Genomic DNA, 18,651 nt, shown 5'->3' with positions numbered 1-18,651 from the left:
TAGGTCCTAACATCCTTGTTTGGGCACATCACCTTTTGGTGTAAGGAAGTAACCTCTTCAGAACAGTGGAACTAAAGGATGCCCCTGTTCTGGGGGCCACATCTACTTTGTATTGAGTGTTAAAGGTATGAGCGTTAACTCGTGTAGCTGCAACACAAATTGAATCCAAAGGGAGGCTAGCTTAAAAGGCAGAGGAAGTCGACATAGCTCTGGTTTAATGTCCTCTAATTTTTCCCCAGCAGCTGTTTGAGAGTTATAGACATAAGTAATGGTGTCCAAGCCATTTTAATAAGGTGACTTTTGAAACAGAAGTTCCTTTTCTGTTTTCTGAGAATGACACAAACAGTTGGTCAAACTTTCTAAATTCCTTTGTCCTATGCAAGTAAAAACATAACTGGCTATGTACATCCATTTAGTGAAGCATGTATCTGCCTTGTTGCCATGATTGGGGAAAAATATGGGTAGCTCAATGGACTGATTTAAATTGGCCTCAGAACAAACTTTTGGCAGAAAGGAAGGATTTGTCCTGAGGGAAACACTGTCTTTGTGGAAAATCAGATAGGGAGGACGAACAGACAGAGCTTGCAATTCTGAAACCCTCCTCACGGAAGTAATGGCTGTTAATAAGACTGTCTTCCAAAATAAGAACTTTAGTGGGCAAAAGGAGGCTGGTTCGAAAGGAGGGAGAATTAGATTCTAGAACACCAAATTGAGGTCCCAAGGAGGTGGTAGTTCTCTTACGGGGGTCTTAAAAGGAATGTACCCTCAGAAAGGCTTTGCATAATTTGTAGGACATTATATTGGATCCCATGTCTCCTACGTGGTAGTTTGACATGGCAAGTTGTACTCGTACCATGGCTGCCACTGCACCCCCATTAAAGGTTTCTGTTAAAAATTCCAGGATTGCAGATATAGGGGATCTAAAGGTGTCTATATGTTTTTTGTCAGTCCAACAAGAAAATCTCTTCCATTTGCTTGCATAAAGTTTTCTAGTTGTATTCTTGTGCGATGAAACCATAATGTGTCGCACTGCCGAGGATAGTTCTGGAAGAATGGCTAAAATGGGAAGTGGAGTAACCAAGCTGTCAGCTTGAGGCTTTGAATAGAGGGGTGGAGCGTTCCTGACTGGTGAGTCAGAAGATCTGGCAATGGGTCCAGGATCCAAGGCTCCGCCTGAAGATGGGGCCATAGGAAGGGGAACCATATCTGACAAGGCCAGTAAGGAGCAATGACAATTAGCCTGCAACTCAACGATTTGGCTTTTTGGAGGACCTTGGTTATCAATGGAAATGGGGGGGGGGGACCTTGGTTATCAATGGAAATGGGGGTGTGAGTATACAGAAGTCCCGGGGGCCAACCGTGAACAAGTGCATCCCTTGGTGACTCCCCCAAAAAGAATATTAGGGCAAAGTAGCTGCTTCATTTGGAGTTGATGGCTGTGGCAAACGGGTCACAGCATGGCTGGCCCCACATGCGAAAAAGTTGGTTCGCAATTTCCTGATTCAGGGACCACTTCTGAGGCATAAGAATTGCCCTGCTTAATCTGTCCGCTACCATGCTGGATTTCCCCGAGAGGTGCTTTACAGTCAGAAAAAGTACAGTTTTGTACCTACCATAAATGTAGATGTTAGAGTGCTAAAACAGCTGCAGTCATAACAGATGGGTTCTCCCGCCGTCAGGCGGGTCCTCGGTCGGCCGAATTCCAAAGTCTAGGTCTGGCGTCGGTTGTCGTCGCTTCTTCCCTGACGTCAGTGTGACAGGGGTGTAAAAGTACCAGCAGACGCCATTTTCTTCAGTTTTTCTTGCCCCAGATGTCAGGTGCCCCCAGAAGGAAGGCAATACATAAATTTGTGTAATAAAGCAATGTCATACAATCAAATTACAGTAGTGCAAGCAAATACAACAAGAATGAATACCCCAATCAGGATGCATGAGGTGGTGTTAGCCAATAGGCCTGTCCCAAGAGGGGAAGGAGGGAGGGAAACCTGGACTGCAGTTGTATTAGCACTTGAACATCTACATTTATGGTAGGTACAAAACTGTACTATGTTCATCGTGCATACAGCTGCAGTCATAACAGATGGGTAGAATCCCAAAGCTAAGAAAGGGGTGGTAGGCACTAGGTGGAACTAGGAGGAGCCAGAATGCCCTGCAAGACTGCAGTGGCAAAGCCCACTCTAGATTTGGAGTATAATGGAAGGTGGTAGTGCTTGGAGAAGGTATGCACAGAACTCCAAGTGGCTGCTTCCAAAATATCTTTGGTAGGAACTCCTCTGAGAAAGGCTGCAGAGGTAGCCGTGGCCCTTGTGGAGTGAGACCTGATGCCTGTAGGTACAGTTTTGCCATGAAAAGAATAGCAAAAACGTATGCAGTGGGCTATCCATTTTGAGATTGTCTGTTTGGAAATTGGCTTTCCTTGAGCTCCTAATAGCATAGGACACAGAGCCGTTCTGATTTTCTGAAAGGCTTTGTTCTGTCCAAATAACGCAGTTGTCTGTGGATGTCCAAGGAATGTAGTAATCTCTCCCCTGTGTTTTGAGGATTAGGATAAAAGGTAAGTAAGTGTATAGCCTGATTCAAAGCTACCCTGGATACGACTTTTGGCATAAAGGACGGGTTGGTTCGTAAGGAAACTCTGTCCTGATGGAATATGATAAAAGGCTGCACAGCCATGAGAGCTTGTAGTTCCGATACCCTACGAGCTGAGGTAATAGCCAGAAGGAAAGCTGTTTTCCAGGACAAATATTGCAAATCTGATGAGGAAGCTGGCTCAAAAGGAAGCAAGGTCAGCTTTTCTAGAATGAAATTGAGATCCCAAGCAGGTATTGGCCGTTTCCTTTGGGGTTTTAGATTCTTAGCTCCTCTGAGGAACTGTCTTAAGAGGGGGTGAGAGAATAAGGGTGGATCAGTGTTGTATTCTGCAGAAATGGCTGAGGCATGGATTTTGATGGAGGAGAATGAAAGTCCACTGCTTAGCAGCTCAGCTAGATACTGTAGTATTTGAGGTAAATTCAGTTTTCCAGGATCCTGGCCCTTTTTCTCATTCCAGACACAAAACCGTTTCCATTTTGCGTAGTAAGCTTTTCTAGTAGACTGCCTTCTGGCCTCCAAAATGACATCCTGCACCTCCTTGGAGAGTAGGGTCTGTTGTGATGTTAAGGAATCTTCCATGCGGCTAGATTGAGTGTTTTTAGCTGCCTGTGAAGAGTTTTGAAGCTGTGCTGAGTCAGAAGAGGCATTAGAGGCAGGGTCCATGGTGGGGAATGCGTCAGGCTCCTCAGGAGTGGGTACCAGTGTTGTCTTGGCCAGTCTGGAGCAATGAGAATCATCTTTGGTCTGTCTGCTCTGGTTTTTAATAGAACTTTGGGCAGCAGAGGAAGAGGTGGGAAGGCATAAACTGTCATTGATGTCCAACTGAAAGAGAGAGCGTCCGCTCTCCAGGCCTTTGGATGAGAAATCCTTGAGCAGAATTTTTTCAATTGATGATTTTCGTGGGAGGCAAAGAGATCCACGTCTGGCCTTCCCCATGCTTGAATTATCTCTGTAAAAACTTGAGGATGCAACTTCCATTCGTGTGGATCTGTCATATTTCTGCTTAGGTTGTCTGCCAGCGTGTTTTCCTTGCCTGGCAAGTACTGTGCTTGTAGTTCGATTTGTAAGTCCAGAGCAATGTTCCAAAGTGACATGGCCAGTCTGCATAGGGGGTATGAATGGGTTCCTCCCTGTTTGTTTATGTACCACATTACTGTGGTGTTGTCCGTCCTTATCAACAGATGACCTGGTTGCAGAAGGTCTTTGAAAGCTATAATAGCATTTATTACTGCTAGCATTTCCTTTTGATTGATGTGAAGGTGCCTTTCTTTTTGGGACCATTTTCCCTGAATGCACCGATCTGTCATGTGCGCCCCCCAGGCGTAGTCCAAGGCGTCTGTTGTGATGACCTGATTTGCTTGAGGCTTGCTGAATGGGAGACCTGTGTTTGTTTGGCATGCTTGAGCCCACCACAGAAATTCCTTTTGAAGACATGGAATTAGTGGTATTATTGTTTCCAAACTGTGGCTGTGTTGAGACCATAGGTTTTTCAGGTACCATTGAAGTTTCCTCATATGCAGCTTTGCACATGGGATTAGTAAGATGCAAGATGCCATGAATCCCAGAGCCTGCAGGATTTTCCTTGCAGTCCGCCTGGTGCAATTTGCTAATGTTCTGAAGTATTGAGTTAGTTGCCCCTGCTTCTCTGGCGTGAGATAGGCCATCTGGGTGTTTGTGTACAAGTTGGCACCCAGGAAAATTATTTTCCGAGAGGGTATTAGCCTTGATTTCTTTTTGTTGACTGTGTATCCCAGAGAATTCAACAACATTATTACATAAGCCAGATGTTTCAGAAGAATGTGCTTGCTGTCAGCTTGGATCAGGCAGTCGTCCAAATAGGGGTATATTTGTATCCCTTGAAGTCTGCAGTAGGCAATTACTGATGCCAGGCATTTCGTGAATACTCTGGGCGCAGTAGATAAGCCAAAGGGCAATGCAGAGAATTGATAATGGGTTGAACCTGCAAGAAATCTGAGGTATCTTCTGCAATTTTGTCTGATTGGGACATGCAGGTATGCCTCCTTGAGGTCCAATGCTACCAGCCAAGACTCCTTGCCCAGCATGGGAAGAAGCTGCTGTAGAGTGAGCATCTTGAATTTTGGTACGAGTAGAAATGCGTTTAGGATGGATAGGTCCAAAATAGGTCTCCAATCTTTTCCCTTCCTTGGTACCAGGAATAGTCTGGAATAAAAACCTTGACCTTGTTAGATGCGTAGGTACCTCTTGAATAGCTTTCATGTCTATGAGATCTGAAATTTGTCTTTGTGCCTCTGCCCTTTGATTGTGTGGCAGGTTTGGCATGCCTCTCATTTTTGGAAGGGTGTGAAAATGGAATCTGTAGCCTCTGTTTGTAATGTCCAGGATCCATTTGTCTTTTGTGACAATATGCCAATTTTTTGAAAATAATGCCAGTTTTCCACCTAAGGGTGCTGCCATTTGAGTCTTGCTTGGCATGCAAAGGGGTAAGTCATTGGGCTTGCTTTCTAAATGGTTGCGAGTTATCCTCACCAACTCTTTGTGTAGGAGCTTGCCATTGTCTGCCTCTAAACGATCCTTGGGATTGTCCTCTGTCCCTCGGGCGCCTGTATCTACCTCTTTGGGGTCTGGTCGTGGCTGGAAAGGACCAATTTTTGGAAGGCCAATTTCTACTGAAATGTGGGGGTTGTACCTGTAGAAAATCTTTCACTGTTTGCATTGATTTAGCCTTTTCCCCCATTTTCCTTAACACCTCCTCAGCATTAGCACCAAATAATACATCCTTTTGTAGAGGGGCATCTAGTAATTTAGCTTTGACATGATCTGGTAAGGTTTGTTACTTGAGCCAGGCTTGTCTACGTATGACTGATCCTGTAACAGCAGCTCTACATGAGGCCTCTAGAGCATCAAAACCACATTGTAAGGTATGTTTACCCACTTCGGCACTATGCATCAAATCCTGCAACTCCTTCAAGTCTGGTTGTTCAGGTTGTGACATTTTACTTCTCAATTGTGATAACAAAAACTGTTGGTACTTTAGCATATGGAACTGGCAGTTTAATGCCCTCATGGTTAAGGTGGCCGAGGTACATACCTTTTTTCCCCACCTTTCTAAGGATCTGGAATCTCTCTCGGAAGGTAATGGATTTTTAGCAGTGGAAGCCTTAATTCCCTTGGGGCCCTGTGAGACAGTTTCTGGGTCAGCAGCATGGCTTTTGTATAGAAATTGGTGTGAGTCAGGAACCCTGTAGTACCTGTCAGGCTTGACTGGGGCTGGAGGTAGAGAGTCTGGGTTAAGGCAGGCCTCCGAGTACACATCATCTAGTATGTCCAAGACAGGAGATATAGCCAGAGGCCTGTGCTGAGGTAGCAAGAAAAATTCCCTAAGCCTTTTCTTGGAATCCGAATAATCTTGGCCTTCCCAGTGGAAGTGTTCCCTTAAGGTATGCAAAGTTTCCCCAAATGAGTAATCCTCTGGGGGGGATACAGAGGGAATGGACTCCTCTGCATCAGAGGATTCAAAAGGGGAGTAAGAATGTTCCTGTTCATCAGAGTGCTCTGATATAATGGAGCCCTGATCAGAGGAGGGGGATTCTTCCTCCACTCTGGGCCTTTTGTCCGGGGGGGTTGAGACCCCCTGATAAGAGTAATTAAATCCTCAGCCATTTTAAGCATCTGTTTTTTAGGCATGGGGCCTGGAGATGGGCCCTGTGTAGCTTGTCTCTTAGAATGCATGGCTGCTTTAGACTTGGTGAAAGCCTTGATGGAAAAAGAAGAGGAAGGTCTGAAGACACCTTGAGAGGAGGTAGACCTGTCCACATTTTGAGATTCACCGCCAAGAGTGGCTTCGGTATCTGTAGTCGGGGTGTGGGCCGAGGAGCCTGCGACCTTGGGCACAGGAGACACCGCCAAAGAAGTGTCGTCGGTAGTCAGGGGCTGCGTAGGCTCCTCGCTGAGAACCGGACCACGTGTAGTCTGCTTTGGCATGGTGTCGGTAGAGGCCGCAGACCTCGTGTGTCGGTCCTTATCTTTGCGCTTTTTAGACAAAACTGGAGTCGGAGTATCAGACGACATAATATAGTTAAATTTTTGGCCAAAATAATGCTGTGCGAACTCTGCCCAACTCTTAATGGTGCGTTTGTTGAATGTAGCACAAAAGCGACAGACCGAGACGTCGTGGTCTGGGCCTAAATAAGGAATACAGAGCGAAGGGAAATCCTTATGCGGTATTTGCTTCCCACATGAAATACAATTATTAACTTTGTCTGACATCGGTCTGAGGCAAGAAAAGTTTCCCCAACGGGGTACTTAGCTTTCAAGAAGACTTTGGTTGCAAAATTTTCGTAATTTCAGGAGCTGGCCTACCGGCACTTGCGAACTGCTTCTGCTTCGGGCACTGCGCGGCAAGAGAGACTGGAGAAAATGGCATCGGCTGGTTACCCCTGTCGCACTGACGTCAGGGAAGAAGCGACGACAACCGACGCCGGACCTAGACTTTGGAATTCGGCCGACCGAGGACCCGCCTGACGGCAGGAGAACCCATCTGTTATGACTGCAGCTGTATGCACGATGAACATCACTGAGAAGAAATTGCCCATTGCCATACTCAGCCTCTCGACAGAGGGGATAGGATCTGGTTCCACCTTGTTTGTTGATGTACCACACCATGGACATATTGTCTGTATGGCAATTTTGCCTGTTGGAAAAGAGCTCTGAAAAGCTTGCAACGCCAGAAGCACCACCCTCATCTCTAGGATATTTATAATCGAGTGGTATTTGTGTTCTTGCCAAGTCCCTTGGACAGTCTGTCCCAGATAATGCCCCCCCACCCTATCTGGGAAGCGTCCGTGGTCACTGTAGACACCGGTTGGGGGAGAACAAACTGTCTGCCTATAGTTACCTGCATGTACTGAAGCCACCATCGTAGGTCTCTCTTGCAGGTGTTCGTAATGCGAATCTTGTGTGAAATGGGCAACTCCTGCATGGACCACTAAGCAAAGAGTAGCCACTGTAATATTCTCATGTGTAGATGCACCAGTGGGACTAATGTTACTGCAGCTGCCATTAAACCCAGAGGACAACTTTTTCCTGCACTTTTTCCTTCATAAGCATTATTGACACCTGATGGCGTAATGCTTGAATTCTTTCGTGAGGCAGTTTTGCAACCATGTCTTTTGTATTTAATTCTGCCCCTATAAAGGTAATATGCTGTGATGGCAACAAAGCAGATTTTTCAAACTTTACGGTAATGCCAGCTCTGAGCAGAGACGAATGGTGGTGTCTCTTGCCTGGTTAGCAGATGCTCAGTGGTGGCAGTCAGGAGCCATTCATCTAAGTATGGAAACACCTGGAATCCTAGATGCCTCAAGTGAGCCGTAACTACTGCCATGCATTTGGTAAACAGTCTGGGCGCTGTAGAGAGACCAAAGGGCAGAGCTCTGAACTGGTATTGCCTGTGTCCCAGCCGGAAGTGTAAATATCTTCTGGATCGCCTGTCCATCTTTATATGGTAGCACGCATCCTGAAGATCTATGGAGCACATCCAATTGTCTTGTCCCAAAAAAGGGAGTAAGGACTGCAGCGTCACCATCTGGAGCTTTGCTTTCTTTACCAACTTGTTCAGTCTGCTGAGATCCAAAATTGGTTTCCAGTTCCCTGTCTTATTTGGAACTAAAGAACCTGAGTAAATTCCGGATCCAATTTGGTCTAGCAACCTTTGAACTTCTAAGGTTGCTTGATCCCTTTGGCTAGGTGGTATGTCTGGGATAGACTTTGGTGGAAGGGAGAAAGCAATGTTGTATCCCCTGGATATGACTGACTGTACCCATCTGTCTTGAGTAATGTCCCGTCAGGCTTCTGGGTACAGTGATAACCCCCCCCCCCCCCCAACTGCCTCCAGAGGTGGACAGGCAGGCCTCCATTCAGGAGTACTGGAAGGACCTACCAGAGAAGTTCTCAATAAGAGTAAAATGGGAAATTTAAGTGCTCACCACAAAAATTACCATAAAACAGTTAAGAGCACTTTGGAATGAAACACCACGCTGCTGTGCAATTCAATTCCACAATAAAATGAGGTACAGCCAGTCAATAGACCACATGAACACTCAACTTTAAAATTGCATTATCGTCACTATAAGGACTATCAGATGAATGCATACGTTTTAGTTGTGCCTAAATATATACTCCATTCAATCACTCATGACCAGTCACAAAGCAGACATGAAAATACATACACTGTTTAATGAAACATACAAATATAAAAAATAATAAATATTGCATCATAAAGCCTTTTTAAAATACTTTTAAAATTGTGATAAAATTCATATTCCTATTAAAATAGTGCAAATGATTTGAGCAACAAAATAACACAAAAACATGGATTTTCATCCAGCTTATTCTTTCTTCCATATCAGTTCTATGCCATCTAGTGGACAAATAAATTATCGCACCTTAAAATTACAGTTTTGCTGTTCTAAGTTTTTAAACTGGAGCCAGTGAAACTGCTTCATTTAGACCTGGACACTTGGCAGCTTCCAAGGTTAGCTGCCAGAATAATTCCCTGCGAGAGAAGTTGTACCAAAGGGCATTAAAAGAGGCTAATGGGAAGCTCGGTTAGAATACAGGAAATTCTGGCAGCTAACCTTGGAAGCTACCAAGCCTCCAGGTCTAAAATGAAGCAGTTTCACTGGCTCCAGTTTTAAAACTAAGAGCAGCAAAACTGTAAATTTAAGGTGCAATAATTTGTCCACTAGATGGCATAAGGAATGGATATGGAAGAAAGAAAAAGCTGGAAGGCAATGCATGTTTTTGTAGTTTTTTATTCAAATCATTTGCACTATTTTAAAAGGAATATGAATTTTATCGCAATTTTAAAAGTATTTGTTTTAAAAAGGCTTTGTGATGTGGTAATATTTATTCATTTTTTACATTTGTACGTTTCAGTAAACACAGTTTTAATTATGTATGTATTTTAGTGAGGTCTGCTTTGTGATTGGTCATGAGTGATTGAATGGAGTATATATTTAGGCACAACTAAAAGGTATGCATTTATCTGATGAAGTCCTTATAGTGACAAAAACGCAAATTTAAAGTTGTGAGCGTTCATGTGGTCTACTGTCTGGCTGTATGTTGTTTTATTGTGGAATTAAAGTATTACATTCATCAGTGTGGTGTTTCCTTCCAAAGTGCTCGTTTTAACTATAAGAGAACGCATGTGTCGCCCTGATTCTGCGGACCCCCTCTGCCGCGAGGGTGGCATCTCCCATTATTTCCCCCTCTGCCCCTGGGGGAAAAATAACCACAAGCATCCAGCAAAGCTCCGTTGGATTTCCAGAACAACATTTTTCCATCCTTCTGACCTTTTGGATAATGTCTGGTAGGGATGGAGAAACACACTCCTATGGCAGTCTCTCTTCCCATCTTGCTCACTCCTGCTAAGTGTTTCTTTAACTTTTGGCCCAAACAAAGACGAGCCATCAAAAGAGGCATCAAAGGAAGACTTGAAGGGTTCAACAAACTCACAAAGACACATCCAGGAATGTCTTCTCAGAGGTATTCCTGTGCCTGCTGCCCTACTCGCTCCATCAGCCGCATAAGAAATGAGGAGCATGGAGGAGTTTTGCTATAGAGGTTAAGGTCGCAAGCTGAGAGCTCATCTTGTCAGGTACCCCCCCCCCCCAGCTGTAGCACCTGGGGGGGTATCTCCTAGCTCCTTGAGGAAATCCCTCTGAAGATGAGGGAAATGGGATAAATAATTCAGCGACCTAAGGGTAAAGGCCACTGAAGAGAACACATGCTTCCTATCTGTCCATCACTCGAAAATCCTTATTCAGAGGATGGACAGATGAAGTTTCGGCCAATTCCTTCTTGGTGGCCACTACCACCATAGCATCTGTGACACCTTTGGTTAGAAATGGTTTGTCCTCCGGGGCTGTAATGAATTTGTTGGGCCTCCGCAGAAGTGGTTCCACTGACTCTGGAGAGCCCCACACCTTTCAACTGACTACACACAGGAGCTGGTCAAAAGGCAGACACATCCAAAGAGTGGAGGGTCGAGAACCAAATGCCTCCAGGTATACAGACTCATCTTCAGAAGAGGAGAGGGTTTTCCAGCTGCCCCTCTGCTTCAGGGTCTCCAAGATGTCTGAAAAAAATACATCCTCAGAGGGTGACCATGTGGACCCTTCTGAATCCTTTAATTCAGTATCTGATGTGACAGACTCAGGGTAGTCTGTGTGTTTCCTCTTACAAGTTCTCTCCTGAGGGACCTCCTCGGAGGGTTGCTCGAGAGGTTTCAGAAGAGAGGGTCTCGCCCATTGGGGCATCCTGGGACATCAGTTCCCTACGCTTGGGCTGGAGGGATGGTGTAGAGATTGACACTGACCCTTTAGGGGGGAAGAGTAGCTGGAGCTGAGGGTGGACCAGTCTCCGAGGAAAGCCCACTCATCACCTCAAAGGCACCACGATCCCGGGCTGAGAGAGCCTCTTGCACCGAGGAACCGGGGGACCTGCCCCGCACTAAGGAGGATGGCTCCGAGGCTCATGTGGGAGCCAAAATCACCTGCGCCAAAGCTCCAAGTGGGAGAGTTGGATCAGACAAGGGTCCGGTTCGACTCCCCCCCCCTCCCCAGCCAGAACCGAGGGGGTCTCGACCCACAGATCCCTCAATGGACGACAACAGTGATGAGATCAGAGCAGAGGTCGGCACCAAAACTCCAGGGATGGATTTCGGGTCCGATAGTTCCACCAGCAGGACCTCCAGACACTTAGGCTCCGAACTCGACAGAGGAGAAACAGAAGGTAAAGCAGCTACTGAAGTCAGCTCCATGACCGTCTGGGCTTGTGAGGATTTTTACTAGGTCCGGTATATGAAGCAACCTTCTAACCACCCACTCCACATCATCCAAAAGGCTCCTGGATGATTGAGAGGAATTAGTGGAAGACTGGTAACTACTAGCCACCGATTGCAATAAAGGAGACTGCGGCACCGAACGAACCGGATCCAAGGAAGGTGACCAGCTCCTTTTTTGGCTCCGAAACTCCAGGTGGAATCGATGGAGACTTTTCCTTTTTGGAACCGACAGACTTTGGATCTGGACAATCCACTTTCTCACATCTTTATGACGGCTCAAAAGCTGGAGCCAAAGAAGTTTTGGATGACTTTTCGGAAGTTTGAGGCCCGAGCCCCTTCAACAGCAGATTCAAAAGGCCCTTTTAACAGACCCCAGAGTATCAGCTTGTTTCTGTTCCTGCAGGACCCTTGAACTAAAAACATGACAAATAGAACAGGAATCCTGCAGGTGAATGGTGCCCAAGCAATTACACACCAGTGTCCATCTGTGATCGACATTTTGTGTGTGCAAGAATAACACTTCTTAAAACCAGACTGTTTAGACATCCTGTTAAGTCTCTATCAGCAAAGAAGTCACAACCAGTAATAAAGTCGCAACAAATAGTAAAGTGACGCACAAGTCCAAGAGCACAGCAAAACGGATCAATAAGACTACAAAAAAACAACTACACTAGAAAGAACCAAGGTTTTTTTTTTCTTTTGGAAAAGAAAGTTAGAAGGAAAGGGGTTAGAGGAGTGTCTAACTTAAACGACATACCCCTCTAACCTGAGAAGACGCCTCTAACTTAAATAGCGAAACCTGGAATTTAGAATAGGGGAAAGGGAGCCCTCTAAAACAGGCCAAGTTAAGGAAAGAGGAGAAAAAGGAATCCTCTAACTTAAACAGACTCACTAGAAAGGGGCAGCCATTAGATAAAAGGCCTAAGATGACGACTGCCCACACAAGTCAACACCAAACAGCAAAAAAGCTTTTAACTAATTCAAAGGAACACTGAAAAGATACAGCTATCTAAATTAATTATTCTACCACTGAAAAAAATACCAAAGAACATCATAAAAGTTAAAGAAAATATCCACTTAGCCTGTGCCAGCAAAAAAAGCAATCCCGAAGCTTCAAGAGGCAAACGAGATCTGGGTAACAGTTGCTAGGAATCTTGGGATTGGATGTAGCCTCGAGCCAGTAGAAGCTCGAGCTTTAGTATTTGGCAGAGTCGGAAGCAATGCTTGGTTCCGAACCTAACCAAGAATGAAAACGAGATAGGACAACATAACATCTGTTGCTATGACGTTTTAGTTTCTATTAATATATGCAAATTAAAGTTACCTTTTAAAATGTGAAGATTTAATAAAGATATTAAAAAAAATTTCATCTTCCTAAATAGATACATTTCAGTTTGGTAACTCCCACCTTTATCTGTTTTGAACACTGTTGTTCTCTCCAACAACAGCTCAACTCTGTCAACATAATCTTCCAAAATTCTTGACTTGTTTTCTTACAGCCTCATTTCATAATACGTTACTCACAGTTGCTTGAGGCATAATTGTATTCCTTATTTCCTAAATGATTTTAAGGATTTATAACTTACTTACACACACTCACATTCATTGTTTTCATAAACATTCTATGGCTACTTTGTTTTCACAAAGTAAGCATTCTATGTCTACCAACATATGTCTGTATTAAATACTAAGAATTCAGCCCCTATGATGCTGCAAGTTCCCTCTTGCTTTAAACAAAGTGCTCCAAATAAACAAGTGTCCCAGCATGCAACTTGTACACATCTAGATAGACATACATACAGACATATATACATAAGCACACATTCTCAAATGGATATAATACATCACAACATACTTACTGATGGTAAAGTGACACAGTTGGACTTGACATCATACTCAATATACGATACTTCAGGTCCATTATCAGATTTCCCCTCTTTTGTGTAACATATATCCCGTGTTTCATTAAGCATGACATCTACCTTCTCTAATGTGTACATACAAAGTATTGATTCCTCACTTGGTTTGCCAGATGGCATCTGCAATGTTGCAAAAGCAGCAAAAAGAACATCTCCCTGTAGCTTTCCAGAAGCCAGATCATACCCAGGCCTTCCAACATAAGCAGCCTGCAGCACATTGTAGTTCTTCTCTGCAGATCCACAACTTAATGGGAGCTCAATGTAAGAATAATAATGGGAATCATCGAGACAAAATCGTGACACATACGTCCTATACTCCCTTGATGGCGACTTCAAATCTCTGCGGTAGAACAAAAAATAAACACTTGATTTATGTATGAAGGACTTAACAAAATGATGATTATATTCTGAAAGGCGTCCTACAACTGCAAGCTTGGCGGTGTCTTCATAAGAAAAAATGTAGTGAGAATCCAGATTATCAGGATTACTGTTCAATGGCTCAACATTGCGTGTAGTTATGGGAGGTATCCCACCAGCTCCTTTGCTTGTGTACCCTCGTCCTACAAACAAAAGAGGAATGTTATTTGACAATCCAATCAGTCCCACAGTGGTGACATGGGGATCATTGGCTGCCACATACTGTGTATCCACAGGTCGTTCTGACTTGAATACTATGTTGCTGATCAACTCCAATTCCCTTTTCTCACAGATACCCTGGAGAACACTTCCACATACAATCAGTTCCTTCCTATAAGGACTGACTAGAAGCAGCTTGTTGTAGTTATCAGCATTGTGTGCTGTTGAGCAGTCAGTTGGTATTACTGGTGGCAGGCATTCCTTGCTGTCCAGAACAGGTCCAGTCTTCACTTCAGTCTTAAGAGTCAAGTCAGATGCAAGTTGAAAGAGGTAGTTTGTGGCTCCAACATACACTGTTCCATATTCTGACCACAGTGCCAAGTGGTTAAATATAGTTCCATTTCGGGAAAAGATTTCACTTTTGCCGTCTCTTGTAGGACAGGCGTCCTGCAAGGTCATGAAAAGGATCAGTAATGTCCAGTAACACATAATGAACCGGCTAAAAATAAAAAGGAAAAGAAAGCAGTTAATGAATCAGGACAGAAAGTATACAAGACTAAAAATGGCAACAAGACTACACCTCAAATACTACTAAAGTGACAAATATCCCATTAATAAGGCAGACAAACCACAACTACAACAAACAGTACAGCAAACAAGTCAGTATGCAGTACTACAAACTGGTCAGTACCATGCAGGAAGGCCAAGGCCAACAAAATACTAACAAGCAACCATTATTGAATCCAGCACGTGGCAGAAATACCAGTGACTGAATAATGGTTAGGACTCTTCAGTTAAAACCTGGAATACTGTGATTCAGGAATTACTGAGCAAAGAAAATGGGCTGATTACAGCTGCATCAAGATGGTTAAACAAAATAAGGACATGATGCAATAAACAATGGAGAATGAACTTTATACAGGTTAGAAGAAAGAAAACAGTAAACTTCAACACTGGGACTGCTAAAGAGCATAATAAAATGAATGGCTGAATGAATGAGGAAAAACAAAGACAGGAAGAATGTGTTACTTGACTTGAAAGTTAAACAATTCAACATTAAGCTTAAGTTCACAAAAAATGAATATGCTCAATGATCTTACCCCGGAAGAGGTAGTTCAAGCTGTGTTTAAATAGGGACATGACAGGAAAGGAGAAAAGAAAGGCAAACAGGAACAAAATAAACACATCCCAACACAAAAGCAACGAGGAAGTTAGCAATATCAGCGAATTAAGCAACTTGTCTTTTTCCACCACCTTTTTGTACATTTTAAATGTACATCTGCATGCTCACCAACCTTGCAAAATGTTAAATGTTTCCATAAAATTTTAAATCTTACTGTACACTTTTCTACAACTCTGCATAACCATAAATTTCCATATCCTAATAAACAATACATGAAATTCCTAGTACACTTCAGCCCTCCCTAACAAAATTAAGTCCTCCTCCATTAGTGCATAAAGAAATAGTGCTTGTACAGAATAATTGGCCTACTGAAAAAAGGAATGCAGCGGCATGCTGTATGCAATCAGAAACATTTAAAGGGATTTGACTGACTGTGAATAATAGAGGGATGAAACGCTGACTGAAACAAACCAAGTTTGACTAGTGAGACGGGTTGGAGATGCCAAAATGTGTGTGTGTGGTGGGGGGGGGGGTAAACAAGGCAAAGGGAACAGAGAATGCTGGTGCATACCTACTCCTGCTGTGAAATGGGGAGACGGGATAGGCATAAGCAGCTTACAAGTGTATGGGCAGAAATCAGGGGAATGGGTGCCACTGCAGAGGTGGGGGTGCTCCCTTTCCAATACACCACTGTTTTCCCACAAGGCGCTATGCAAACTGGCACAATGGAAGCTAGGGTGTAATCTCTTTTACCTTACAAGCTAACATCCCGCCAAAGTAAGACTGCCCACCATGAACATCCACTCATCTCCCAGGTCACAAAGGACTCAAAGTCAGCATAGTCATGAGGTTGTTCCATCTGGAAAGCTGAAACCCTCCAAGCAGAGAGAAAATGCCAGAGGTATACCCCAAACACAAAGATTCCAGGGAAAATTAAACAATGGGGTGTGCAGGGGAATATGAATATGTGGTTGCTGGCCTCTGCTAAGCAAGTCCTACAACAAGTAATACGAACAAAAAAAAAATATTATCAGGATTAAAAATAAACTGTGATTTGTGAATTTACTGCTACATTCAAAGACATTTTAAACAATGCAGTTTCTTATGTCCCATGAGGAGTGCTCAGCATAAGCACTGAGCGAGGCCATCCAGACAATTTTTTTTTTTTGCATTCAAAAACTGGACTGTTACTGTACTGCCTAGTTAAAGCTAAATAAGCAGCATCGTGGAAAAATAAATACTTGACAAAAGAATCTGAAACAATACTGTAATGACCTATAACTCATGTTTATTTTAACACTGGTATCACAAATGGTTATTTTTGGCTAGACACAACAAGCTACTGAATTACAGACTGACTTTGAACTTTGCAATCAACTTATGGAGTGTATAAGGACTACAGCCAATGTTTGCATGCAAGTCTAGCGCATTAAAAATGCAACTCAGTTAGCATATGACTGCTTATGTTTACAGCCCTTAAAATACCAGTATTTAACAGTGCAGTATGGCAGCAGCCTTGCATCTCCTTTCACAAATACTGTACTGCAAATAACTTGCTCTCTTGGACAAATGTGTTTTACAGCAGTACTGTCATTACTTTATATATATATATATATATATATATATATATATATATATATATATATATATATATACACACACACACATATATATATATATATATATATATATATATATATATATATATATACACACACACACACACACACATATATGTATATATATATATATATATATATATATATATATATATATATATACACATACACACACATATATATATATATATATATATATATATATATATATATATATATATATATATATATATATATTATATGTATATGTGTATATATATATATATATATATATACACATATATATATATATATATATATATATATATATATATATATATATATGTACACACATATACATACACATATATACACACACTTTTTTAATTTAACTACCTGTTAACTGTAGTTTTTCAGACCCTTTTCAACCACTTTCTGGTCCATAAAGGCTAGTGCAAACATGCTATATATGGACAGTTTGGCAATAATGGAGAACAATGGGCCATGTGTAATGCAGCACTTAATGTATTAACACATTTAAGATTTTTTTATCCAATTAAAAAGTTAGTGGACCACCAACGGTTGTTTCATCGACATGCATTTTTTGAATATTAAGAAGCATGAAATGCTAATGTTTTTCATTAATGACTGATTTTAATCTTACGTGATTTACCAGAAAATCAAAAATTTTATGAGGGAGAGGGCAAATAACATTAGGCAAAACCAGGGGCATTAAAAGTTGGCAAAACAAGTTTTGCTTTAATATACATCTTCAGAATGATAAGCAGGTGTGATTTATTAGAGAAATGGCAAAAAAAAAAGAAGCAACAACTGATTTTGCATCAATGTGCATTTTCTTAACAAGTAGTATGAAGCACTAATGTCTGGCACTACTGACAGACTATAATCCTCAGTGTTTTACCACAAAGGAGGGATACAGCAGGATCAGGGTTTTTCAGCAAAATTGGACAGATGTAGAAATATGTTATGCTAGCATTTAAGGTGAAAGGCTGATTAGTGTCAGATAGTAATTTTCTTTAACTTTTTTATTGGGTCTTGTCTGATGCTACTTTTCATAAAGTAACATTCAAACCTTATCACAAATAGTAACAGCAGCAGAATGCAAGTGTGAAAACACCGCTGCATAACATTTTGTGCAGTATGCAAAAACAGTACAGCAGTCCAGTGTTCTCCATTATCACCAGTAGTTAGAGTAGCCAATTAACCACCACATTTTTGGAAGCTGGACAGAAACTAAACGAAAATTCATGAGAAACAGCCAACTCCACAGAGCAGACAGACTAGAAAGCCAGGACTGAACCCCTGACAATAGGCTGTGAAACTCAGACTCTACTCCATGGCTAGAAAGGCTTACTACCCATTTATACCTTGGCAATACCCTCCCCACAGGCCACACTTCCTCTTTCCAGAAGGGCCATATCAGCCAATCCTGGAGTAAATTTGTGAAAAGCCATCCAGTCATCTAGGCTATGTTTAAAGGAAGATACGGAGTTGAATTATTTAACATGCAAGGGAAGTTTATTCCAGAGGTTAGGAAAAAGACATGTTCTAAGTATGCTCTTCTACAGTGTCTAATTTTATCTCCCGGTGAAGATTTAGGCCCCTGGTTTTACTACTGTAGATGCAAGTGGTCCAGGACAACTGAATCTCTAATGGCAGGGTTAGCAAGACAGAGATCTCTCCTCCTTCAGGAACTTCAAGCCTGTGATTTTTATCACTGCTGTCACAGCATATAGCTATATGGGACGTATCCTGCCAAGGCTAACAGCCTGCAAGTCTACTAAAGTTTTGAGCACCTTCCTCTCATCATAAAAGCATGCTAGTATAGAAGAATGAGCTTTCTTGCCAACAGAAAGGAGAATGAAGCCTAGTGCTCAAAAAAGCATGTGCAGTAGTAAAATATCAAGTTAGAAAAAGGAGCAAAAGTGTCAGAGATCCCACCTCGGCCAGTAGAAAACAGGAAAACAAAAATGGCGAAGGAGGGAAGGTGTTAGC

General features: G+C 42.6%; 1 protein-coding gene across 1 annotated transcript in view; it reads right to left on the bottom strand.

The window, feature by feature from the left end:
• The window catches only part of PLXNB1 (plexin B1), a 3,809,096-nt gene that overhangs the window by 3,009,824 nt on the left and 780,621 nt on the right, over nucleotides 1-18,651 (bottom strand). The window contains exon 4 of the mRNA XM_044078026.1: nucleotides 13,279-14,413. Coding sequence (XP_043933961.1) covers nucleotides 13,279-14,403 — 1,125 coding nt within the window. The 5' untranslated portion in view covers nucleotides 14,404-14,413. The remainder of the gene's footprint in view (nucleotides 1-13,278; nucleotides 14,414-18,651) is intronic.

The sequence above is a fragment of the Protopterus annectens genome, chromosome 7.part0 (genome assembly GCF_019279795.1).
Source record: "Protopterus annectens isolate FY-2018-M chromosome 7.part0, PAN1.0, whole genome shotgun sequence".
NCBI classification, from domain to species: Eukaryota; Metazoa; Chordata; order Ceratodontiformes; family Protopteridae; genus Protopterus; species Protopterus annectens.
Note: the sequence above shows the minus strand (reverse complement) of the source record. Positions and strands in the feature narration are given on the sequence as shown.